At 56.3% G+C, this 26214-nt stretch overlaps 1 protein-coding gene across 3 annotated transcripts in view; it reads right to left on the bottom strand.

Moving 5' to 3' along the window:
- Positions 1-14484: 14484 nt before the first annotated feature.
- Positions 14485-26214, bottom strand: part of KCNJ12 (potassium inwardly rectifying channel subfamily J member 12) — a 43517-nt gene continuing 31787 nt past the window's right edge. For 2 of the 3 annotated variants that reach the window (XM_074388324.1, XM_003929322.4), the window contains 2 exons: positions 25857-25978; positions 14485-19033 (listed from right to left, as the gene is read on the bottom strand). In XM_074388324.1, coding sequence (XP_074244425.1) covers positions 17676-18977 — 1302 coding nt within the window. In that variant the 5' untranslated portion in view covers positions 18978-19033; positions 25857-25978 and the 3' untranslated portion in view covers positions 14485-17675. Of the gene's footprint in view, positions 19034-21814; positions 23991-25856; positions 25979-26214 lie in introns of those variants that run through there. The other variant, XM_010339956.3, reaches the window with a different exon arrangement.

The raw sequence follows: 26214 nt of genomic DNA, 5'->3' as shown, positions 1-26214 counted from the left end.
CTTCATGCCATGGGTAGGTTTCCCTTGCCCTGTCTTCAGCACAGGAAAGCACTGACGCTAAGGTCCTCTTTGGTGGACCCCATGGAGGGAACTGGGGGGCAGGACCCGCTCATCGTCCCGGGCGAGGGGTCTCGAGTCCTGCAGGCCTATGTCTCCCTCCATGGCTAAGGGTCTCTTTGGCTGCTCTTGAGCCGATGACAGGTTCTTGACCTGTTCGCTGCCCTCTGCAGCCTGCGGAGCCTCTGCCAGCCTGTGAGTAGAACCAGAAGGGACATTCTCATGGCCTGTTCGCCACGGAATCCAGGAGGCAGGTCCATTCTGGTGAGCTTGAGATCCTGAGAGAGTGTGATTAAGAATCATGTGATTGGCCGGGTGCGGTGGCTCAAGCCTGTAATCCCAGCACTTTCGGAGGCTGAGGTGGGTGGATCATGAGGTCAAGAGATCGAGACCATCCTGGTCAACATGGTGAAATCCCGTCTCTACTAAAAATACAAAAAATTAGCTGGGCATGGTGGTGCGTGCCTGTAAGCCCAGCTACTCAGGAGGCTGAGGCAGGAGAATTGCCTGAACCCAGGAGGCGGAGGTTGCGGTGAGCCGAGATCGCGCCATTGCACTCCAGCCTGGGTAACAAGAGCGAAACTCCGTCTCAAAAAAAAAAAAAAAAAAAAAAGAATCATGTGATTAATAATCCTACATGGGTTTCATTGACATCTGTCTCATTTCCATGTTATTCATTTTTAAAATTGATTGATACTGTGTGTAGTGTAGGTGGAAAACTAAATAAAAAATAAATATAGACATACATACATAAAAATCAATTTTAAAAATATGGTCTTCTGATCCTTCTCCACCAATCTCAAATAGAGTTCTTTTCTACATGGGTTTCTGAATTGCGGGCCATGGAATCTCAGCTGTTCAGGTACATGCAGGCTGTATTCTGCAGGGTCCAGCCCCTGAGGACAGCTCCTGTGAATCCTACCAGCCTACCGGAAGCCAGCAGCACTATCCTGCCCAGCCCACCAACAGGGAATGGCATGACCCAGAGACTCCGGCAGTGGGCAGGTGGTGGGAGGCAGGGGGCAGGGGAGCTGGTCCTCAGCCTGCGCCACGGTGTGGGGTTTCACCCTGGAAGCCTGCCCCATGCCTAGCAGGTGGTCCCTGCTCAACCTATTCTAAACTACTGATGTTCGAATCTCCCAAGAGGATCTTCCCATCCTCAAATCTTTTCATCTCAGTAATAGGTTTAGAAAGATGGGGATTGGGAAAGGAAGATGAAAGCCTGCTGCTTTAGGTGGGCAGCCCTTCGGTTTCATTACCTGATCTGTGTACACGTTTTCTTCCAAAGTAGCAAAGGTGAGCAGCATGGAATGCAGGGACATGTTAGAAAGATGATCCCAAGTCCATACAAATGAAAAAAATGGAACCAAAGTTCCAGGGATCTCTAAAATGGAGAGAAAACCAAACATCTTCATCATCTGAAGCTCACAGCTGCCTCCGGCGACTAAGCAGAGAATATGTTCTTCCGACTGGAGTTCAGGCCCACATCACAGAGCTATGGAATGGTCACAAAACATCCTGAGCTCGAGGAGGGGAAGAAGGAGGCAGGGGAACCCTCCCCGCCATCCAGCCCAGCAGATACCCCCGCCCGCAGGGCCACCAGATCCTCACATCTTTTGTCACTGGGGAAATGAAAATAAAAACCGTAATAAGGTAGCAGTTCACACTTACTAGGATGCCTATAATTTTTTTGGTGGAAAATAACAAGTGTTGGCCAGGATGTGGAGAAATGGGGACTCTTGTATATTGCTGGCGAGAATGTAAAACGCCGCCGCTGTGGCAAACGGTACGGAGGTTCCTCAACAAGTTAAACATAGAATTACCATATGGCCCTGCATTTCCGCGCCTAGGTATAATCCCAAAAGAATTGAAAATAGGGACTAAACAGATACTTGCATGCCAATGTTAATAAAAGTATTATTCCTAATAGCCCAAAGGGGTAGACAACCCGAGTGGCCAGCCACGAACGAAGGAGCGCGTCAGATGCGGTTAAACTTGCAATGGATTGTTATTCAGCTATGAAAAGGAGTCCAGATGCACACTGCCACATGATGGACGTTGGAAACGTGATGCTGAGTGAAACAAGCCAATCACGAAAGGCCACGGTTTGTGTGATTTCACTTATCCATCACGTGGACTGTCTTAGTCTCTTACGTGGTGCTGTAAAGGAATACCCGAGGCTAGGTAATTTATAAAGAAAAGAGATTTGTTTGGCTCGCAGTTCTGCAGCCTGTGTAGGAAGCATGGCACCAACATCTGCTTCCGGTGAGGCCTCAAGGAGTTTCCACTCATGACAGAAGGGGAAGGGGAGCCAGTGTGCGCAGAGGTCACACGGCGAGACAGGAGGCAAAAGAGAGAGGGAGGAGGTGCCAGGCTCTTTTTAACAACCAGCTTTCCCAGGAGCTAGTAGAACAAGAACTCACTCACCTTGAGGGAAAGCACTAATCTATTCATGAGGACTCCACCCTCAGTGACCCAAATACCTCCCCATCGCCCCATCGCCAACGCTGGGGATAAATTTCAACGTGAGAGTTGAAGGGGTCAAACACACAGACTACAGCACCTGGAATAAGCGGAATCTTTCCTGTTAAATGCTGCCAAACATTTAAAGAAGAGTTAAAGCCCATCCGTTCCCCACCAGGTGGCTGTCCCCACAACATGGCTTTTTCCCCTTCAAGGCCATCAGGAGAAAAGCCTCTATCTCCGCATCTGCAGAAATCATCTCTGCCGTGAAATGTGCCGTAACCACGGGAGTGACATCACATCACATCCCAGGGTCACCACGAAGGAGAAGGGTGGGGCCTTAACACTCATCTTAGAATTCTGGCCTGCCTGCCTTCCCCTTGCCTGCTTCTAAATCCATCTCAACTCACTACTTTTGTGCCTGTTTTTACTGCCTAAATTTTGGCAATAAAGGGAGGAATAAAAACACATCTTTTTTTTCTTTTTTTGAATTCTCATTACATCCACACACAAGAAATGTGTCACATGAAGGAAGTGTATTTAGAATACCAGTTTTCCTATTCGGTTCATGATATTTTTCCAGGGTAGAATTGCCAACAGGATTTGGAAGCCCAACCAGAACATGGTATAAATTAATGCTGGTGATCTGTAAATTCTATTTTCTATTTTATTTCATAAAATGGTAAAGTTTCCCCTTTAGTCTGGTCAATTTTATGCAATTTGGCATCACATTTTATAAATGTTTTACCCTTTTTAACATTTACTGAACGGAATGTACAAAGAGAAATATAAAAATCTGGAAGCACTTGTTGGCTTTATTTTAAGGTTGGAAAAGAATATAAAATAGAATCCATGTATTAATTTTGGCAGGGGTATGTTCATTTCCTGTGGTTGCTCTAACAAATTACCACAAACTTGGTGGCTGAAAACAACAGATATTTATTCTCTCACAGTTCGGAGGCCAGGAGTCCTAAACCTGCCTCTCTGGGCTGGAATGTGCTCCCTCCACAGGCTCCAGGAGACCGCGATCCTCGCCTCCTCCAGTTTCTGGTGGCTGCCGGCCACCTCCACCCTCTGCCTCCGGGGTCACATGCCCACCTCCTCTTCTGTCTGTAGAAAAATCTCCCTCTGCCTCCCTCTGATATGCATTTAGGACCACCTGGGTAATCTGTCCCAGTCCCCCGATTCTCAAGACCTTAACTCAATCACATCTGCAAAGACCTTTCTTCTGCGTAAGGGAACATTCCCAGGTGTCGGGGTGAGGGCCTGGATAATCCAGGGGCTGGGATTCCACCCACTGCAATGTGCCTTCTCTGACCCTGCTCGAGTGTGCTGGCAAGGACCTTGTCATCCATTTGTATTAGTGTCTGCAGCATTTGGCGATATCATGTTTCTACTGAGAGAAAGTCATAATCAAGTGAAGTTATTTTCTTTTTCCTTTGCCTCAGAGAGAAACATCTCCATTCCACCATTCTCCCAGATCAGCTGCTTTGGGAAGGCAGGGAACATGGCAGCTCCAGTGAATTCCGCAAACCCTAACCCAGTGCCACATTCCTTTGATAAAAAGTGGCTTCCTGAGTCAGAGCAATTCTGAGCGGGACACCGTGATGGTGAAAAGGTCTGTGGTTCACAGATTGTACCGCCAGGGACGCAATACAGGTTTAGAAGATAAGCCTGTATTCAGAGTAAGCGCCTCTTCCAGGGAAAGCAGCTTGCTGCCCTCTGCATCCTGGAAGTGATCAAACGCAATCACTCTGTCACGGGGATCCTGGGAAATGGTGCCATCTCAGGCTTTTCCTGGCAGTAGACGGCCGTCTTCTCCCTGTGTCCTCGTGAGCATCTTCATCCTAATCTCTTCTTATAAGGACATCCGTCGGATTGAATTAGGGCCACCCTCATGACCTCACTCCACTTTACCTCTTTAAAGATGCCATCTTCAAACACAGTCACCCTCTGAGGCACCAGGCTTAGGGCTTCAGCGTTTCAGTGGTGGGGACGCAGCCGTAGCATGAGGCACACAGCTCCCGTGCATTTGGTGGGCTAGCACAGGAGGACGGGGATGGAGAAGTCCTTTGATACGGGGGGAATGATTTGGATGAAACGGACAGAAAATGCAATTTAGAAAGTGGAGTTCGGGTACAGCCTCATCACGGGAACTGCTCTGCCTTCTCTCGAGTGCAGGCTGGTGTCTAATGCCAACTTTCTCCCGTCCGTCAGCGCCTGCAGCCTCCTCACCTGTGGAGGTCTGCACAGACCCCACCCAGCCACTCCCATCAGCACCACCTGCTCCCCATCTATCACTTCTTCCTGGGAGGGCTCTGCTCTTGGTCTCTTCAAAGCCTGCTTCATAGTAAGAGGCTGAAACCTGTGGGATAAGCTCCCATAAGGTTGTAGATTCTGCTGCTATAAATGTATGGTCTGAGCATTGTTCAGCTCCAACACTGTGTGGGCACTGTCCATCCATCCCTCCATCCATCCGTCTATCCACTCATCCATTACAAATTCAATAAACGCCTTCCTTATGAGCTAGAATGTCTGTGCACAAAACGAAGTTGGCTGCTGCTTGGAGCTGACATCAGAGCTCTCCATACTTTTTCTATAAGTGGTGAGATATTAAATATTTTAGGCTTTGCAGGCCATATGGTCTCTGTCACAACTACTCAATTCTGCCGTGGTTTTGTAGAAGCAGCCATCGACAGTTCATGAACAAACGAGTGTGGTTCTGTGCCGAAGGACACTGGGATTTCATTTCGCGTTCACACATCATGAATACCATGCTTCCTGAAAAGAGCACAAAGAAAGCCTTCCTCTGACCCTAAAGAACCGTGTTCTCTTGCACATTGCAATAGCTTTGATTCCTTCTGTCTGTGTCTTCATACTGCCATCGTGGGTACCTAGCCCACTGTCAAGTAAGGCTTTCTTACCTCTCAGCTCACGTAACAAAAATCCTGTTTTGTAAGTTCCCTTGTTTAAAGCGAAACATGCTTCAACTGATTTATATGTATCGGTCTATTCCAACTTAATTTGGAGTCTTAAAAATTAAGGATGGTCAGGCGTGGTGGCTCATGCCTGCAATTCCAGCACATTGGGAGGGTCAGGTGGGAGGATTGCTTGAGACCAGGAGTTCAAGACCAGCCTGGGCAACACAGCCAGACCCTGTCTCTAAAAAAAAAAAAAAAAAAAAAAAAATAAGGATGCATTTTTTGAACATACGTCTTATTATCTCAGAGATGGCAGTTTTATTCTTGCATCTGACACACTGATGAATAGATGTTGAATTGTTGCCAGAGGTGAATGAAGAGCCCATGTTACTAGCGGCGTTGTTAGTTGTTAGAGATCAAGCTGTTAGACACTACTCGATCACTTATCTTCCAAACGTCATTCTGTTGGCTTAGCAAATGTATTTCTGTGAATGTACAATGAGTAAATAATGAAACACAAAGGGGAAAAGGCAAGCTTAAAATTGAAATCTCGGTGAAATACTCGTTCTGTCTTGTTATTGACTACCTAACCTGACCCCACTGGACCTTCCATAAACACGATTTTAAGGAAAACTGTTATTTTTTTTTTTACCCTGATTTGAGTCACTTTACTGTGTTCTCTGACATCTCCTTGCCAGAAAAGATATTTGGCCAACTGAGTGCTGGTAAAAGCAAAAGCCTTCACTGTATTCATCAAAGATGTATGGGCCTGCTGCCGATCCTGGAGTCATGTCAATTTACCAGATGCGCAAAAGCCAGACACCAGGGGCCTGGAGTTGATTCCCTTACAGTGTCCCCAGATGAAGCAACACATCCTAATGACTAGCGTTTTCCTGGGAATCCCTTGCCCAGAACATTTCAGGAAAATGGCTTCAGGGGACAATTATCATGAAAGTTTCCCCTTAAACCCAAAAACAGGCAAAATAAAATAAATAAAAATATGGAAAGCCTGATGTATGTGCTCAAAGAGTCGAAGAGCGGGAAGTATTCTGTCCCCACATTCGTTTTGAGGTTCACATGGTTTGGACCTTGGACATCATGAAAACGGCAATATTGAGTCCAGAATCTAAGACGTACAATTAATAGTGGGGTTCACTAATGGCTCCTTTTGGGGGCATGACTTTCCACTGCCATTTTCTAAGTAGAGTGCCTTCATTGCAAGCCCTCACAGAAAAACCCTTTTCAAAGACAGACAATGCCACATGTGCCACATCCCAACGTAAGTCAGCTGACAATGTCTTAGGACTCGAGGGATATACTAAAAGAGGCTGTAGCTTCCCTTTCTCCAGCCGCCGGCCCCGTGTTCTCCAACAGAGACCCTGTTCCTCCCTTAGCATCAATGTGCTAGAAACAGATGTGGCTCCACGCCCCTGCTCACCTGCCCATGCCTGCACCTTCATTTCCTAGGCATGATCACCAGAGAAAGTGCAGGTCACAGCCAGTTCAGAGCAAGGGGTACGGAACGCTGATGGGAGCTGGCCAGGCCTGGGACTGGGCTGATGTCTGTCCATGTTAAATGTGCATTCCTGCTTCTTGTCTATAAACTCTTCACTGGTCAGTCTCTCGAGTGCCCATTAGCAGAAAGGTAGGGGCTTTTGATTTGGGTCGTTTCAGCCAAGGGCCAGCCGGTGGCTTCCAGAATCACTAGAAAGGCCTGGGGTGCAGAATTACTGTGGACACATCTGCTGTGTAACTCAGGGCAAAGTGCAACTTGGGAATCAAAATATTCTGTAAGTCAGGCGTTACATCCAGTCAGTGAAAGAACATTTCAGTCATGAATTTTGCACATTTTAATGAAATTACAGTCAATATAAGCCGTCCTTCCTAACCCTGCGGATGGTTTTCCATCCACAGAGATCCTCGTCCCCTCTCCCCAGCACACACCCTACTCCAGATGCTACGCGCTGAAACCCTTTCCGGCCTTTGCACGGCCCACACCACCTGGAGAGCACCCTTTTCACAACTCAGGAAATGCCCCGGGCACACAGCAGCCCAGCCTGCCTTCCCGGGTCCTTGCCGGGAGGGGTTTCTGCAGCCGCTTGTGCAGCAGAAGGCCCCGCTGAAGGGAAGTGTGGAGCAGGGCACTGAGCTGCAGGAGTCATCTCTGGCTCCAAAGAGGACGCAAGTCAATGCCTTCGTCATAGATCCAAGACGTGGAAGATCCAAGATGTCCTGAAAACCTCAGGACAGGCTGTTCATGCACCCGTAAGCCGAGACAGCTGTCCGCACTCCTATCTGTGTCCACCTGAGAGCTACCTTGAGCTCCATCCATCCACTTACTCACCTTTCTATCTTTCCGGCGTCTGTCTTTCTGTCTACCTGTTGCTCAATGAATGGATATTTGTCTTTGTCTCCTCCACTTTCTGCGTGCCTATTAGTCCACGTCTGTCTCTCTGCCTGTCCTTCTGCTCATCGGACCGTCTCTTTTTATCTGTGTGTCAATCTTCCTGTCAATTTGCCTCTGTCATCCCCAGCGCCTCCTGACCCTGTGCCCTCCCCCAGCCTCGCCCGGCTGCATCCTCAGCATCGGGTGTCTGGTGTCTTTAACCTCTCGGCTCCGTCCACAGCTCAACCTGCAGACCTGACCTCTCCTCCAATGTGTCTGAAATCCAGACAGGTTGGTGGCTCTACATACAAGTATTTTGTGGCAACTTCTTTTTCTTCTCCCCTGCCACCCCCCTCTTTTTTTTTTGAGATGGAGTTTCACTCTTGTTGCCCAGGCTGGAGTGCAATGGCAAGATCTTGGCTCACCGCAACCTCCACCTCCCAGGTTTAAGCAATTCTCCTACCTCAGCCTGCCAAGTAGCTGGGATTACAGGCATGTGCCACAATGCCCACCTATTTTTGTATTTTTAGTAGAGATGGGATTTCTCCATATTGGTCAGGCTGGTTTCGAACTCCTGACCTCAGGTGATCCACTCGCCTCGGTCTCCCAAAGTGCTGGAAATACAAGTGTGAGCCATCGCACCTGCCCAATTCCCCCCTTTAAAAAAAAAAAAACAAAAACAAAAAAACAGCACTTTTTTTTTGAGATGGAATCTCGCTCTGTCACCAGTCTGGAGTACAGTGGTGTGATTCCAGCTCACTGCAACCTCCACCTCCTAGGTTCAAGCGATTCTCCTGCCTCAGCCTCCCAAGTAGCTGGGACTACAGATGCGCGCCACCATGCCTGGCTAATTTTTGTATTTTTAGTAGAGACAGGGTTTCACCATGTTGGCCAGGATGGTCTCGATCTCCTGACCACGTGATTCACCCGCCTCAGCCTCCCAAAGTGCTAGGATTACAGGTGTGAGCCACCGCACCCGGCCTAAAAATATATATATATTAAGGTGTAATTTACCTATACTCATCCTTTGCACTGTCCTGTGAGTTTTGACAAAGTGCACATATTCGTGTAGCCATCATCAAGACACCAAGCCCCAAAACGGCCTCCTGTCCCTCGTGGTAACCACACCTTCAGCCCCAGCCCCCTGGCAGCTGTGGATGTGCTTCCATCCCCCAACCAAGTTCCCAGCTTCCACGCACATGTGTGGGACCCACGGCAGGAAGCGGCTGGGCCTGGCTCCTTCCACTCAGCCACTTCCTTCGGGACACGCCTGTGGTGCCGGGTGTCAATATCCGCCCTTCTCCCTGCTCCGGACGCTTCCATCTCGGGGGGTGGGGGATCACGGCTTGCTCCCCGCCTCACCAGGTGAAGCACATGGGTGCCACTTCCTCATTTGGGTGATTTCTAGTAAAACTGCTATAAATATCCACTTACAAGTTTTTGTGTGAACATGAGTCTCATTTCTCTTGAGTAGCACCTAGTTGGCAAATGGCTGGATCGGGCTTGTGGATCACGAGGTCAAGAGATCGAGACCATCCTGGTCAACATGGTGAAACCCCGTCTCTACTAAAAATACAAAAAATTAGCTGGGCATGGTGGCTCGTGCCTGTAATCCCAGCTACTCAGGAGGCTGAGGCAGGAGAATTGCCTGAACCCAGGAGGCGGAGGTTGCGGTGAGCCGAGATCGCGCCATTGCACTCCAGCCTGGGTAACAAGAGCGAAACTCCGCCTCATAAAAAAAAAAAAAAGAAAGAAACTGCAAACCAACCTCCAAAGTGGCGGCGCCTTCGTTTGCATTTTAAAGCATCCAGAGAGGCCATCGCTCCGCCCAAACCTCTCCTCTCTAGTCCTCCGCTTCTGCCTGGCTGCTCCAGCCCAAGTCTACAGACCGGTCTGGATGCCGTGATGCTCCCTCGGCCCCTTCTTGGGCTGCATTTTTAGCCTCCCACTCTGGCCCCAGGGCCTTCCTCCCTGGCTCACCTACATGGTAACAGGAATGATCCTGGGAAGTGAAACATGTCAAGGCTTTCTTGCTTCCATCACACCTGGAGTCAGCAGATCCCAGCCTGGCCCCAAAGAACTCCTCCTCTCTGGATCTAACTGGCCCAGCCCCACTGACCTTCCCTTTCACCTCCAGCCACAGAGCACCAGCCCAGCAACGCTCTGCCTGGGATGCTTGTCCCCCAGATCGCGGCAGCAAGAGAGGAAAGCTGGTGCTCAGGCAGCCCCCACGTGCCGAGCACTGTCACAGGGACTTGCCTACTTCTTACCCGTGACTTTATCATCCCCATTTTACAGAGGAGAAAACTGAGGCACAGTGAAGTTCGTGCAGCCAAGGTCTTCAGAGTCCTCAAAGGACTGACATAGGGTCATGCCCAAGAGGACCCCCAGCTTTCATTCCCTGCTATTCGCTTGTCTGTGGCATTCAGAGAGTTTATGGCTTCTGGGCCAAGCACAGAGAGAGTGCCCGGTAGGAGCCATGGAGCAACACCCACGACCCACCATTGCGGCCTCCAAACAAGTGCAGGGCAAAGACCCTTGACTGTCCTGGTGCTCCGTGGAGAGCACCCCATCCTCCCTCAGGCTGAGCAGAAGGTGCCGGGAGGCAGAAGGACTCCAGAGGTTCGAGGGTCAGCATCGGTTCAAGAAATTACTCTGGCCCAGCCCCACCACTGTGGCCTGAACTCCCTGAGGGTGTGGGGCTAAGCCTCGGGCCCGTGCACTGGGAAAGGGGAAGGATTCCATCCCAACTGCACCTCCCTCTCAGAGACGGTTTGCAATTTCTTCCTTTACAGACAAAGGTGAGCACTGCCCAGTGCCTGCCTTCCTGTCCCCCACAGATTGGAAGCATTCCCACGCCCTATGACGTTGCTGGCCCCCTGGGGAGGGGCTGTGCTCACCAGCCAGGGAGGCAGGGGCCGGCGGCAGGTCCATGAGGAAGCAGGGCCATTGGTGTATCACCAAGGTATTTGTTCATATTTTGGTAACTGCCTTTCAATAAAGCAGATTTCCATTGAAACCTTACATGTTTTATTTTTTCCCTTTCGAAATGTTATTCTGACAGCACAGTGGATCCTGGTCAGTGGGTCCCTAATCTGAGGCTGGGGTTGCTCGTGTGGCCCACTCCCCAGCACCTCAGGCATCGGCTGTGCAGAGGAGCCCCTGGACCCCCTGTGGGCCCCATCCCTCCCTGTTCCCGGTCACTAGTGGTTCCCACCCTACCCCACCCGGCAGCAGGGTCCCAGGCCCCCCAGGGATGAGCTCACACTGCCCTGACTCACGATCAGAGGTCCTTTCACACCGTGGAGCAGCTAAGGATTTCCTGAGTGCCCACAGGGTGCTGGCGCTGGCAGTTCTGGGGCTGGGACCCAGCCACGAACCAAGCGGAACAAAAAGTCCTGCTCCCAAGGCCTAACAACCCAGGTGGGCTATGGTGGAGGCCGGGGAGGGGGCTCGAGGACCCTATGCAGGGTCCTCGGGCTCTCGGTGACCCGCCCACCCCAGCCAAGCATGCTGCTCTGTAGCCCCTTACTGCAGCGGACATGGTTGGGGCCACTCAGATCCCCGTTCCAGGGAGCAGTGCCCGTCTCGCCGCTATCCTTCCCTGATCGTCCTGGATCCACAGGAGCCACCTCACCTCCCAGGGTTGCTGCAGGCAAGGACTGACCGAGGAGTGCATCAGCAGCCGCCGCCCCCGCCTTCCCCCACACATCTAAGGAGGACAACCCCTCGCCCCTCTTCACGCTCCTCGGAGTGCCCCAGCACTGGGCTCCCATGGCACCCACGCCCCTCCTCGACTCCTTCCTGCCAGGGCTGCTACCCTCTCCCCTCTCCATCCCCTGCTCCACAATCCCCACTTCTAGAGGACATGGGCCCAGACCCTTGTTCAGCTTCTGCTGGGCCAGGCTTCCTCCCCACCCAGCCCCTGATGCCCTTGGTGGCGGCTCATAAATACTTGTTGAAGGAATGAATGGAACTCATACTGAGGCCCAGAGTCGTCCAGTGATAAACAATGAAGGGCAGAGTCCAGAAGCCATCCAGGCCCCAGTCCAGCTGTGGCGAGGGGGACCGCCTCCTGTGTTTTCCTGGCAGCACCGAGGAGGAAAGCGGGTGGCGTCCCCAGACCCTTCCTGGGCTCAGATCGCCTCTAGCACAAAGCCCTCACCTGCCGCATTCCCGGCTCCTGGTTCCAGCTGCCCCAGGCTACGCTGCTCTCCCCTGGCTGCGGCTGGTGGCTGGGCCTCAGTCAGGCTGGGTCAGCGGGAAGGGGCCTCAGGTTGGAAGACCTGCGGAGCCCTCTGTGTGGGAGAGACGCCCTCGGGGCCCGCACCCCGCATCCAAGCACACGTGGAGCTCCTCCGTGCCCTGCTCCTGGCACTGGGCACCAGCGGGGAGCAGCGACGGTCCCTGCCCCACAGAGCTCACGGCCCAGTGAGAGCAGCAGAGAGCAAGCCTGGGGGTGACGGCTGCCTCCAGGGGGAGCATCTGCCACCCTCACACTGGGTCCGGGAAGGCCTAGACTCAAAAATTGAGTGGCTGTGTCTGCTAAGACCCAGGGGGAAAGTGTCAGGCAGAGGGAAGGCATGTGCTAAGGTCCTGGGATGGGGGGACATGTGGAACTCAAGGGGCAGGGTGCCCGCAGCAGAGGGGCAGGAGTGGGAGGGACAGCAGGGAGGGGTGCGCTGCACGAGGCCGGCTCAGGCTCGCAGAGGAGAAGGAGGCAGAGAGCAGCTGGGACTCTATCCCCAGTGCTGGGGAGAAGCCAGGGAGGGTTTCAGACAGGGGGCCGGTTGTAAGAAGACCACTCTGGTGCTGGGTGGAGAGTGGGGTGAAGGGGGTGGGGTGTGTCCTTGGGGGCCCCCACTGTTGTTGGGGAGCACATGGGCAGCTCTGATCTCCGCTCTGATTCCTCCCGAGTTGTGGGGGTCCTCCCTGCAGGCTGGCTTTAGGAAGGGCAAAGTGGAGATGAGTCTGGAGCAGGCCCCAGCTGGGCCATCCCTCCGCTGGCCGAGACCACAGCCCAGCCCTGGGACCAGCAGGCGGAGGCCCCGAGGGGTCCAGTGCCCAGCAGGGTGGCAGCATCTGGGTCAGCTGACCCAAGGGTCCAGGGCCTGGCTTAGATCCCAGCTTGAGGAACTACCCTGTGGGGGCCTCAAGCAAGTCCCTCAGCCTCCCTCCACCAACCTCCTCTAAAACAGGTTAGCGGCTCCTCTGAGGTCTGCTGGCAGGGGCCCGTCCAAGATCAAGGCTGAGGCCTGAGCAGGCCTCAAACTTCAAGTTCACAGGCTCCCAGTGAACACTCACAAGCTCTCCACCCCCACCCCAGCTCTACCTGTTTTAAAGCAGATTCTGGGTTGAGCTCACGTCACCCCTGGAAAGGCAGGGAAGTGTGTGGAAGTCACACAGACCTGTGGTCAGGTCTGTGCAATTCTTGCTATGACCCTGAGCCAGCATGGTGCCTCTGTGTGCCCCTCCGGAGGGTGGGCAGTGCCAGCACAATACGCCTTAGCAGAGGGCAGCCTCCGGGCACCACTCACTACATCGGGGTTCTTTCTCCTCCTTCTTTCTCCTGCCAGCTGGCCATTCTTAGGCCATTCTCCTGCCAGCCTCTTTTTGCAGATGGGGAGACCGAGGCTGGATGGGGAAAGGAATTCACTGGAGGTTCCCCAGCAAATGAGTGGCCTGGGTTCTGACCCAGGACCCTTTGCGGGATTAGCACAGCCAGGACATGGCACCTAAAGCCTCTATAATAAATATTTGCTGAGCACCAACTGGAGCAAGGGCCTCATGCCCCTGGGGCCCGTGCCTATCAGTCAGTGCAGTGTGAATGGCCCAGAGGACTTGAGTGGAGTGGAGACAGATGGCATCGTGTTTTGGCCCCAGTTAGCTACTGGGGTCCCAGGAGGGCTCCAGAGTCAGAGGGGAGGTCCCAACCAAACCAAGCCAGCTCCAGTGTCCCCCTGTCACCACAGGTCCAACCCAAGGGAGCTCCCACTGGGAAGCCTTGGTGACCTCCGGGGCCCTAGCCCCCAAGCCCGTGCTCCACACCTGCCATGCATGGCACCATCAGCCGGGAATGAGTGGGACGGGGGTTTGTCTGGAATCATCATCTAAATCCTGCAGAAAGAGGGTCTCCTGAGTCCTTTGCTGATGCGGAGGAGTGGCGAACTCTCCACTGACAGAAATCGTTTGGGAAGGGAAGGAATTCTCTCCCGACAAGCCCCTGCTGAAGACCTTGGAGATGAGGCTGAGCCTCCAGGCACAGATGAGTCGGTTTCCCAAAAATGGGCCACGTGTGTTCCCCCACCCCACCCCAGGCTCCTCTCGTCACCTCAGTGGAGCTGCCGGCATGCTCTGACACTCCTCCTCAGCCCCTAAAGGGGTTGCCCGTCCAGTCTGGGGAGGGCGCCGCTGCAACAGCAAGGAAGGCAGGAGGGGTGACATCATGGGAAGAAGCCCCGTGTGCTTGCTGGAGGCCATTGGGAGCTGCCAGGAGGCTGCGTTCTGCTTCTCCCAACAGCTGCCACCGTGCCCCACCCTTACCCATGAGGAAGCCCCAGGAGCCCCCACCAAGGCGGAGGCTGAGGAAGACGGCGGATGCCCAGCACGCTGCGGAGCCATGCAGGGGACCTTCAGATAACACATCTCGACACAGGGGACCTCAAAGAGATCAAAATGCATTTAATGTGGTCTAGTCTCATCGCCTACGTCTTTAGATACTGCTATGTATTGAAAATAACATGAAAATTCTCCGGTTTCACCATTTAAAATAATTTGACATTCTATGACCTCATGCAGGGCAGACACCCTGCACAGGGGCCTCCCAATGGTGGCTCCTCCCTGCCCCCCAGGACCCTCTGGGTAGGGACCGGGCAGCACAGCACCAGTAGAGGCTCAGGGGGCAGCCACCGTGCTCTGAGCAGCACGCACGGGCTGCACACACACACTCAGGTACACGGGCTCACATGGGCACACACACAGCCCCCTACACACGAGCCAGATGCACGCACTCACCTCTAGGTACCTCATCCAGGAAAATGAGCTCTACTCAGGCACAGACGTGCGTAATCAGGGCAGAGGGTCAGGGACTGGGGGGTTCAACTGTGCCAGTGTCTGTGGCCAGTGCCCAACCTGACAGGTGGGTGCCCAGCCTCACAGTCCCCCTCGTAGGAAACCTGCACACAGACACACCGGTGGGTAGATAGACACATAACCACGTGCACACACACACACATACACACACATGGAGAGATCACGCACCTGTATGACTGACCCAGTCATACGCATGAAGAGCTGAGGGTGCACGTGTGTGCCACCCATGTATGCCCGCAGGCTCACACGGGCACACGCCTTCACACACACACTCCCCAGGGGCCAAGTCTCCCTCGCTCCTGGCTCGTCCCATCCGCCCTCCCACTTCAAGTGCACTAAAGAGGGAGACTATTTTGGTCTTTAGCACAAGCCATAAATAAGTAAATAAATAAATACAGGGGAAGGAAGAAAGAGGACAGGAGAATCAAGCATCTGCCTGCCTGTGGGAGATGAGGCGGCTCTCCTGCTGGGTGGGGGCCGGGCAGCTAGGGCACAGACCTCGGAGAGGGCCAGGGGGTGGGCCTAGGGCCACCGGACTCAGCTCTGGGTCGGGAGGGTAGAAGCCTGGCTCACCGGGCCTGGAAGGGCACAGGCCCCTACACCAGTACCAAGTGACCAGGGTCACCACTGTCCCTCAGCATGGCCATCAGGGAGGCGGAAGTGAAAACCAAGCTCTCCCCTGCTGACTTCACCCCAGCACCCAGGGCTAAGGCTGAGAAAGCCCCTCAGGCTTCAGGGCCAGGCCTGGCAGCAGGAACCAGCTGAGGCATCTCCGGCAGACCCCAAGGGCAAAGAGCTGCCTCGGCTGAATCTTCTCTGTCAGAAATGAGGGTGGGGCTGAAGCCGGGACAGGAGGCTGAGTCAGGCCCACCCAGGGTTCGGGGATCAGGTGTCTTGACTTCCATGGCCCGAGTCCTCAGGGCTGAGTCTTCAGCTGCCTGGAAGGAGGTGAGGAGGCGGAGGGAAGAGGCAGGCGCCCCCACCCCAGGCCCCCCGGCCCTTCTTTGCCTCCCATGCCCCACTGCTCACTGCATGACCCCTTCGCTGCTCTCTGCCTCAACTTCCCCACTTGGGCCAGAGAGTCCCTGGTGCCTTCTGGCTCTGAGGTGCCTCAGGGGCAGAGTTGGAGCAGGAGACACGGGCTGTCTGCTCACCGGCTTCTGGAGAGGCCCGGCTGGTGGAGAGCAGGTTTCCCTGCAGCCCTAGGAAGGGCCTGGATCCATCCCGGACCCACCCCGACCAGCTGCCAAGAACAAGATCGGGTGGCAGAGCCAGTGGCCAGGGACACCAAGGGAACCCCAAACCTCTTCCTGACTAGGGTGCCACAGTGCCTCCACCTCGGGGAAGGCGGTGGAGGAGTGGCCCCAGAAGCCTCAGCCGGAATTCTGTTCCTCGGCCGGTTTCTGATGCAGCTTTGAATGAGCATGGTACTCCCCAGTCATCTCAGTTGGCGGGAGGAGGTGACGATTCCTCTCCTTTCCTAAGATCTTTTCTCTGCCATTCAACGCTGACCAGGGTCTGGCTGTGCCCCACCTGGATTCCGCTGTGCTATCCCAGGTGAGGGAGGGACAGGATGTGGTCCTATGTCAGGCAGGTCTGGCCCCTGCCACCTTCACAAGGCAGACAGAGGGGCTAGTGGGAAGGGCAGCAGTGGAGGTATGGGGGTGGGGGGGCGGACTGGGACAGGGTGGGGGGTAGACGAGCGAGCCCAGTAAGAACAGGACAACCCGGAGTCTCTAAGGCACGACTCACTGTGGGCCCAGTGGGGACGGGGCTGCCGGCTTCCTCCTAGCCTGGGATCCCAACTTCCCTTCCCAAGGAGCCATCCCGGCCTATGGCTCCTAACGGCCCCCTCGCTGTGGAAGGGGCGGAGGCCTGGGCAGAAATGGAGAGAGAAGCGCAACAGGAAAATTGGGGGTGGGGGGAGGAACCCTCGACGGCAGGTCCCATGCTGGCCCTGAGACACATCTCTAAGGTACAAAGTCAAACTCTAAAAGCTCAAACCAGTTTCTTCCCAGCCCCACCCACCACCCCAATGAGAGTAGAAAGCTTTTATTACGATCGTTAACATGGTCTTGATTTTTCTATCACAAACAGAGCCTAGCAGGCTGGAGAGCTCGACGAAGTGGGGTCCCCGAGCAACCTGCATGCCCGGGAGCTGCAGTGCCCACACACGGGGAGAGGCCGGTCCCACCTCGGGGAACCCTCTGGAGCCTCCAGCCAGCTGCATCCTGGCCGACCCATGGAATTCTAAGTGTTCTTTTTGCCCCCTATGAATTAAAAAAATTTTTTTTCAATCGCATCGTAATTTTTTTTTTTTTGTAAACAGTCTTACCCAAGCTAAGGTCAAGAAAACTGAAACCCAGTGTTTCTCCCCAAGTTAAAAACCAGCAAGGAGCACCGCAGCCGGCCAGCTTCAGACAGCAGAGGCTGGGCCCACCATGGAGCTGAGCTGCCTCCCCGCAGGTGGCAGCTCCATCTTCAGGCAGAAACCCTGGCCCCCGAGGCCTGGCCCCCCAAGAAGCCACTTCTTTGCCCTGAGCCTGCGATAGCCTCTGAGGCCGGGGACTGCCGCTCTGGCTGCCCCCTCTCCGGCCAACCTCCTGAGGCTGTTGCAAAGAAACATAAAACGACTAAAACGCTACTGAGTCTGCAACCCAGGGCACCGGGCCCGTTCTGCTCAAACCCGGGGCCCCTGAGGGACGGCAGGGCCTCTCCCCGGCAGGGGGTGGATGCTGCATGTGGCCAAGACTGGCTCAGATCTCTGACTCCCGTCTGTAGGGCCGCTGCTCCAGGGCCCCGCCGCCAGCCTGGAGTCTGTCGAAGTCATGCCTGGCCTGGGGGCTGAGGCCGTCCCGGCTTCGGCCATCCTGGTCTCCGTCCGCCTCCTCCTCCTCGTCACGGCTCAAGAAGGCCAGCTCATTCTCGTAGCAGAAGGAGTTGGCGCTGGGCAGCAGGAACTTGTTCTCCACCAGATCCTTAGCGCTGCAGCGGGGCGTCGAGGGCACCTCATAGGTCTTGTGGAAGTGCGAGTAGTCGATCTTGTACTGGTTCTTCTCCTCGAAGAGCACAGGCTCAAAGCGGTGGCCCCACAGGATCTCGTTGGCCAGGTAGGAGCTGCGGGCCTGGGTGGTCATGGCTGTGGCCTCCACCATGCCCTCCAGGATGACCACGATCTCAAAGTCGTCCGTCTCCAGGTCCTGCCGACTGATGCCGAACAGCGGGCTGGCCTCGTCAATCTCGTGCAGGATGGTGATGGGCGACACCAGAAAGATGCGGTCCAGGCCCTTGTCGAAGCCCACGTCGATGTCGATCTGGTCCAGCGGGATGTACTCGCCCTCCTCAGTCACCCGTGGTTTGATGAGCTGCGCGCGCACGTGGGCCTCCACGATGTGGCTCTTGCGCAGGTTGCCCACGCGCCACATGAGGCAGAGCTTGCCGTCGCGCAGGGCCACCACGGCGTTGTGGCTGAACAGCAGCGTCTGCGCCCGCTTCTTGGGCCTCGCCATCTTGGCCATGATGGCGCCGATCATGAAGGAGTCGATGATGCAGCCCACGATGGACTGGGCCACCACCATGAAGACGGCCACCGGGCACTCCTCCGTCACACAGCGCAGCCCGTAGCCGATGGTGGTCTGTGTCTCGATGGAGAAGAGAAAGGCCGCCATGAAGCCGTGCACCTGCATCACACAGGGCGTGCGGCCACGGCCCTCAGCTGGCTCCAGGTCACCGTGGGCCACGGCGATGACCCAGAAGATGATGCCAAACAGCAGCCAGGAGGCGAGGAAGGCCAGTGAGAAGATGAGCAGCATGTAACGCCAGCGGATGTCCACACAGGTGGTGAACATGTCGGCCAGGTAGCGCTGTGACTTCTCGTCCATGTTGGCGAACTCAATGTTGCACTGGCCGTTCTTCTTGACGAAGCGGTTCCGGCACCTCCGCCGCGTGTGCACCTTGCCGTTGCCGAAGCCATTGGCGCCCGACATGGTGACCAGGTGCAGCCCGTCCTCCTCCGATGACACAATGCTGTAGGGGTTGGCCCGGCTGGCCGCAGTCATCCCGGGGGCTCGGGGGCCCTGGCTTGCACCCAGGCTGGCTCCAGGAGGGACGGCTCCTGCAACAGAGAGGAGACCATGTCTGGCTGGCTGGTGGCTCTGGGCTGCTCCACCCTCTTCCCAAGGCCTCCAGACGTGACAGGAGGATGCTTCCACCCTACTGACCCACAGTCGTGCTCTGGTCTTTCGGAAGCCAACTCCCCACTCTGCCTTCTCAGTACGAGTGGCCACCCCCTCTGTCCCCACAGCAGCTCCAGCCAAAGCCCTCAGCTCCACACCTTACTCCCACACAGAGGGCTCTGCCTTCAGAGTCTGTTAGGATCCACCCCTTCTCCCACCCTCAAGGCCTGAATCTTACCAGTGCCTGCCCAGCCAGTTTGGGTGACACCTTGCCAGCCTCTCTGCCTCTGCCTGTGGCCCCCCAGTCTCCATAGCAGCCTCGGAGAGCCTGTGGAAGCTGAGTCGGTGACTGTCCCTCCCCTGCTCAATGCCAGAGTCTCCTCGGGACATGCAGGACCTGCACAGGGAAGCCCCTGACCCCTTAAACTTCACTTCCCAGTCTCCTCCAACAGACTCCTCTTCCTGCCCCAGCCCCTGGCCCTAGACTGTTCCTCAAACCCACCCTGGACAACCTCCATCCAGCTATCCGGCCCCTACCTTACCACCTTGGGACGAGAGGCTTCCCTGTGCCCCAGGAAGACACCACCTCCCGCTGTATCCATCACACTGCCCTTTCCTACCCCCCAACCCAGTATCCACAGCACTGCCCTTTCCTACACGCTCCCAGTATCCACAGCACTGCCCCTTCCCATCCCCCCGTATCCACAGCACTGCCCCTTCCCGTCCCCCAGTATCCACAGCACTGCTCCTTCCCATCCCCCCTGTATCCACGGCACTGCCCCTTCCCATCCCCCCGTATCCACAGCACTGCCCCTTCCCGTCCCCCCGTATCCACGGCACTGCCCCTTCCCATCCCTCCGTATCCACAGCACTGCCCTTTCCCGTCCCCCCGTATCCGCGGCACTGCCCCTTCCCGTCCCTCCGTATCCACAGCACTGCCCCTTCCTGTCCCCCCTGTATCCGCAGCACTGCCCCTTCCCGTCTCCCCAGTATCCACAGCACTGCCCCTTCCCATCCCCCCTGTATCCGCGGCACTGCCCCTTCCCGTCCCCCCTGTATCCGCAGAACTGCCCCTTCCCATCCCCCCTATATCCACAGAACTGCCCCTTCCCATCCCCCCTATATCCACAGAACTGCCCCTTCCCGTCCCCCCCGTGTCTGCGGCACTGCCCCTTCCCATACAGCACTGCCCTTTCTGAGGGCACAATGGCGGCAGCAATAACAAGAAGGTAGTGGGGGCTTCCCCACATCCCACCTTGAGACCCCATTCCTCAACGGCAGCACATTTTCCATTTTGCTTCCTGTTGTCCCTCCCAGGGCCTAGAACAGGGCCTGCCACCCCTGTTGCCACCCACTTGGAACACCTCAAACTGGGGCTCACCACCCCCCGGACACCCACACACCCCACCCCGCAGTGTCCACCCACATGCCATGCTTGCAGCCTCTTGGTCACTGGCAGTGCCAAGGAGGGCAAGACCTGGCACCCAAATTCAGGTCTCTCCCTGGCTGAACTCAGCCAAGGGCTCTCCACAGCCCCTGCCTCCCACGTCTCTGAGGAAGATTTCGAGGCCATCACCAGGCACCTGGGCAGCGCTCAGGGGTGTCACCTATTGGCAGCACTGTCCTCAGCTCACTGCAGGCAGCGCCTGGCTCGGGGCCAGCCTACCACACATTCATGCACACAGGGTCACCCCAAGGCAGGCCCCACAGCAGGGTGCCCATGCCAGCCAGAACAAAGCCGGCTCTCAGCCGCCAACGTGCCCACCCCGAGGACACACAGGCTGCGCTGCCCCCACTACAGGCCCCACGCTGGCCTGTCGGTGCCAGGCCAGGGCATCTGCAAGCGTGCAGCTATGGCACCTCCTGGCCTGCAGCCGCATCTGGATGGCAACTTGCCTCGGCTGGGCTAGGCTGGAAGCAGGGAGACCTGGGCCTTCCAGCATCAGCGCCGCACTGAGGAGCCGGACAGGCCCACCCCTCCCCAGCCACGGGGACCCTGCACCCCAAGTCCCGGTCCTGTTACACTGTGACCTCAAAGCTACACAGAGCTTTGTCTCTGGCACACCTGCAACCACGTTCCTCGGTTATGAAGACACTGAGACCCCAAGAGAAGGTCCTGGGTGGCTGGGACCACCGCGGGCGGGGCAGCGCACATGGCCGTCTGCAGGCCTCAGGCCCTCCAGGGAGGGGTGGGCCACCCTGCTGTACAAACAAGAACCTGGAGGCTCAGAAGCCGGAGTGAACGTGCCCCAGTCCCCTGGGCGGGATTCAGCCCCGGTCTTCGTGGCCCGTCTATTCCGGGCTTCGGAGCGCGCGCGGCCTCTGACCTCTACTCCAAACACCCGAGCGCCGGTGAGGGCGAAGCCGCCTGCCCAGCCAGGCTATGGAACACTCCCGGGGCTGCCCCTGTCACTGGGCGCCCAGCCAGTGGTCCAAGCAGGAGTGACCCAGGGAGAGCAGGCGGGGTCCCAGGTGCCTCGTGGGGCAGACCCATTAGCAGCTGCTCTCAGTTCATCTTCTCAACAACCCAGGGGTGCAGCCACCATCTAGGTTCAGAGAGGTTAAGTGACTCCCCCTAGGCTACACAGCCATAAAGCAGGAGAGCTGAGATTTAAACCACCTCGAGCACAGTCTCCCACCATGGGCCCCCAGGCTCTGCAGGGGACGCCTTTCCTCACTCTGACGTCCTCCCCCAACGCCGCTGAGGCTGACCACCTCACCATGATTCTGAGGAGCTGGGACCCAGGGCTGGAATGGCGGGCACTGCTTCTGCCTGAGCCAGGAAGTAGGGAGCCGGCGGCAGGGAGCACCCGTGAGGCTGTGCTGGGAAGGGGGCTCAGCCCCAGATTCCTGGACCCTCCAGAGGGAGGCAGCCACGGCCGGGGCACTCAGACGCCGGCGTGAGGCCACCCGCTGGCAGGGGCTGGATTTGTGTGGCCCCAGGGCCTTGAGGGATGTCCAGCGGGTCATGGCTGCTCCAGCCCGTGCTCCAAGCAGCTCGAGGCCTGCAAGGAACAGAATCACAAGAATCAAAGGCCGGAGAGCTCCGTCCGCACAAGCAGCTGGCAGCCTCGAAACTGGCCAGCTACCAGGCAGGTGAGGGTGCTGCCACAGCTCCTGGCATCTATACCAGGGCTGGGCACCCAAGACCTGCCCAGACAGTGTCATACAGGCTTAGAAACCCCTACTTCTGTTGATATTCATCAACAAGGTCAAGTTCACGCCCCACTCCTTAATTTCTCAAAGCCCAAAATTGACTTGGATCAAAGTCACCTGTCCCAGGAAGAGACAGAGTTGGAGCCTACAGCGTCAGTCCTGAGCCTCTCATGGCCCTGCTCTGCTGTGTGTACCTGAGTGTGAGAGACAAAGCCCCTCCCCGGGGCGCCAGAAGCCCTCTCACTGGGCACTTGGTGAATACAGCACCACAAAGACAGACCCAGAAGGGGACCCTGACATAGAAACCCCAGCACCACAGGCAAGACAATGTCCCAAGAACACTCCTGCATAAACACAGGCGTGGCAAGAAATTACACAACCAGGCGGCCTTTAAGGATGTAATTTAAGAAACACGGGACAATATCCTCCACCAGGGACGCACAGGCCTTTCTGACTCTTGCTCAATGGGGTGCATACAGTGAAATCGGACAAGACAGGAGAATCTCTGAGAATTTGTTTTGCTGGAAGAGGCCTTAGCAGAGGCCAGCTCCCCATTTCACCGATGGGAGAACCAAGTCCAAAAGAGAAAAAGAGACTTTGCCCAGGCCACAAAGCAATTCAAGGGCCAGGAAGAGGCACTCACTATTACAATTAGGACTGTCTTCTGCAGACGCCCAGGCTGGCCCGCCAGGGGCCCAGGGTTGCCGGGAGGAGAACGGGAGAGGGGCGCTGGGGTACACTACCTGAGCTAGACGAGGCGGTTTCAGCACCAAGGGGCGGTGAATCAAGCCCAGCAGGCAGAGAGCAGGTAGCAGGGAGACAGCACAGACCCGGCAGACCCCGGAGATGGCAAAGCTGGTCCCAGCCCAGCCGCCTTGCTAGCCTGCCTTTCTGCTGGCCACAGTGCCTACAGACACAGCCTCCCGGTGACCAGGCCACTTGAAGAACAGACCAGGTCCTGGGCTGGGAGCTTTTAGAGAGGACGCCAGATGGCAGCTGCCACATGTCCTAAGGGTGGGGTCCAGGAGTCACTGGGAGGTGCTTCCGGATAAAGCTGGACGCCCCATGCCCACTGCCCTGAAGCCCTGGGCTTCTCAGGTTTCGGTGACATCCGGGAGGAGTCCAGGGCAAGGCCTGGACCCACATTCCCAGACACCAAGAAAGCACCAACAGGAAGGGAGAGTGCAGGGGCTGACACCACCCAGGCTAAGACACAGGGACTCAGAGTGGGAGGCGCCAACGCCCCCACCCACCAAGCAGAGAGTGTCCAGCTAGCTGGGGCTCCTCCCGAGACACGAGCACAGCTCTCAGTATCTGTCAAGTGCTAACTGCCTGCCAGGTGCTCTTCTAAGAGCTTTAATAAACAGATTCATTTCATCCCTGCCATCACACTGACTACCATCCCCATTTTCCAGACGAGCAAGCGGAAGCTTAGAAGGATTGAGTCACTGTGAGGGTCACACAGCCTTTCAGGAGTGAAGCTTCCAGGCTGGGCTTGGAGGGCAAAACCAGTGCCCCACAACCCCAAGACTCGAGGCCTGGCTGAGTGCGTGGCACTGCAATGCTTTTGGTCCCAAGCCCCTGCAATCCCGGCAGGGATGAGACCGGAGACTGCCGCAAACCAGCGCGCCGAAGCGGCCCTCACCGGCGCTCCGACCCACAGCCATTCACCCTCATTTGGAGACGGGCCACTCTACCTCATGAGCAAGCTGCGCCATTGGAAGACTCCTCCACGATCACTCAGCGCAGGGAAGACTGGTGCACGACCCGCCCCCAGTCCCCTGGCCCCCACACCCCACTCCCGCCACCCAAGGCACCTGCTCCAGCCTCACCCAGCCAAGCCCCACTCCTCAGCCACAGGGCTTCACCCGCTGCGTCCAGGGCAGCTCGGAATCTTCCCTAATCCAGCCAGCATTCATCAGACGCGGCACGGGGCCAGGAAAGCCCAGCCTTTCCTTTGCAGATGGGGAGACTGAGGCTCTGGGCCAGTGCCCTTGCTCCAACCCATAGGGGGCGAGAGGCAGGGCCAGGCCCTGCCCAGGGTGTGGGACCACATCGAGGCCAGGCTGGGCGTGGGCAGCCAGGAGGGGCACTCCCGAGGGGCAATGCCAGAGCCAGGAGTGGGAGGCAAGGATGTGCTGGGCACCCTGGTGGCAGTGAGGGAAGTTGGCTGACTGAGAAGAGCCCAGGCTGGTGTGGAGGGGGAGAGTGGGGGGCAGCATTCCTAGGTCTCATCATCTGAAAAGATGATGACCTCTTGTGCCCATCCCGTTTCCAGGCCAAACTTCCCCACCAGAGGCTCAGCTGGCCTCTGCCCACCAAGCTCATCCATGGCCTGCAAACATCTCGGTCCAATGCCATGCCGACTGCCTATGCCACAAGCAGACTAGGCCCGAGGAGAGACGCAGCAGCAACGTGTTCCCGTGTGCCGGGCATGGGGTGGTGGGTGCCCCACTCGTGTCCCAGGCCCACCTGTCTCAGTTCCTACACCAATCACAGTGTCTTTCTGCCCAGAAGCTCTCTCTAGCCATGGGCACGCTCTGCCACTCAGAGGGCAGGGGAGCTGATGCTGCCAGGACAGCTTTCGATCAGTGACTGATGGGAGCAGGTGACTGGGCCCCAGAAAGCTGCCCCTGGGGAGGGGGGTGGCCAAGAGTGGGCGCCGTCTCCCTGGCCTCCCCAGCCGGACTGGGTGCCAGCGCCCCAGCAGTAACTGTGTCAATGGCATGCCCTTTATTACTTCCTTCTCTTTCTCATCTCGTTTCCTGACTTCCTGGGATCTCTTCCCAGGAAACCACTCGCATTGGAAGCTTTGTCTCCTGGGCCTTCCTCACAGGGTCTCTGGCAGCCTCCCCTCATCAAAGGCTCCTGAACGCTGGCCCCGCTTCCCGGATGCCTGAAACATCAAGTTTCCTCCTCCCCCTTCCCCTCCCCCCCTTCCCCTCCCCCTCCTCCCCTTTCCTCTCCTCTTCCTCCCCCTCCTCCCTCCCTTCCTCCCTTTCCTTCTTCCCCTCCTCCTCCTCCCCTTCCTCCTCCATGAAACCCTTTATGATCCTGTATCACTGGGCTTTTCCTGTTCAGGCCAGAAGCTACTTCCCATATTGCGTGAGAGTTGATCTTGCCCAGGCGCCACCTCTGACTAAGCTCAGAGGTCCAGAGAGGCTGATGCAGGCCCTAGTAAAGAGGGGCACCCGGGAAATGCCCCCTAGCCAGATGAAGGGTGAAGGACTAAGCCGCTGAATGGGATGAATGAGGAGATGGGTGGAAGGGTGACTGAATTAACAGGTGGGTAGAAAATCGGGTTGACAGATGGGTGGGTGGACAACAGGGGTGACCAGATAGAGGGACTGGCTCGGCGGGTGGAAGGGTGGGTGCATGAGGGCTGAGCAGATGAATGGGTGTGGAGTGGATGAAATGATGGCATGGGTGAGGGGATGGGTGGAGGGTGGAGGCATGGGAGGGTGGACGGAAGGCTGAGCAGATGAATGGGTGGGGAGTGGGTGATGGACGGATGGCATGGTGGCTGGAGGGGTGAAGGGCGTGCAGATGAGTCTGGTGGGAGGAGCGCCTAGATGCACAGGAGCACCTCAGTGACTTCTCTCTTACCTCTTGAGTTCTGTCTTCTACGTAATGGTGCTGAGTGGGCAAGGTACTGTCTTCAAGGCCGAGCTAGCAGTGGCTGCCATTTTCCAGGCACCAGCTGGAGAGGATCCAGTCACTGGAACACCCTGAAGTTAACAGAGTAAAGCCGAGTTACTGTAGGCGGGGCTGCTCTTCTCAGAGGAGCTCACAAGTAAGACGTAACCACATGAACACACATTTCTGCTCACTTCCCCAGGGCTCCACAGAGGTGGAGGGGCCTCTGGCCTGCACCTTTGAGACCCCACACCTTCACAGCATAGCAACCATCCAGAACCAGAGCAGGGCAGAACAAGATGGGTGTCAGAGAAAAATAACAGCTGAC

Source organism: Saimiri boliviensis, chromosome 17 (assembly GCF_048565385.1).
Source record: "Saimiri boliviensis isolate mSaiBol1 chromosome 17, mSaiBol1.pri, whole genome shotgun sequence".
Taxonomy (NCBI): domain Eukaryota; kingdom Metazoa; phylum Chordata; class Mammalia; order Primates; family Cebidae; genus Saimiri; species Saimiri boliviensis.
Note: the sequence above shows the minus strand (reverse complement) of the source record. Positions and strands in the feature narration are given on the sequence as shown.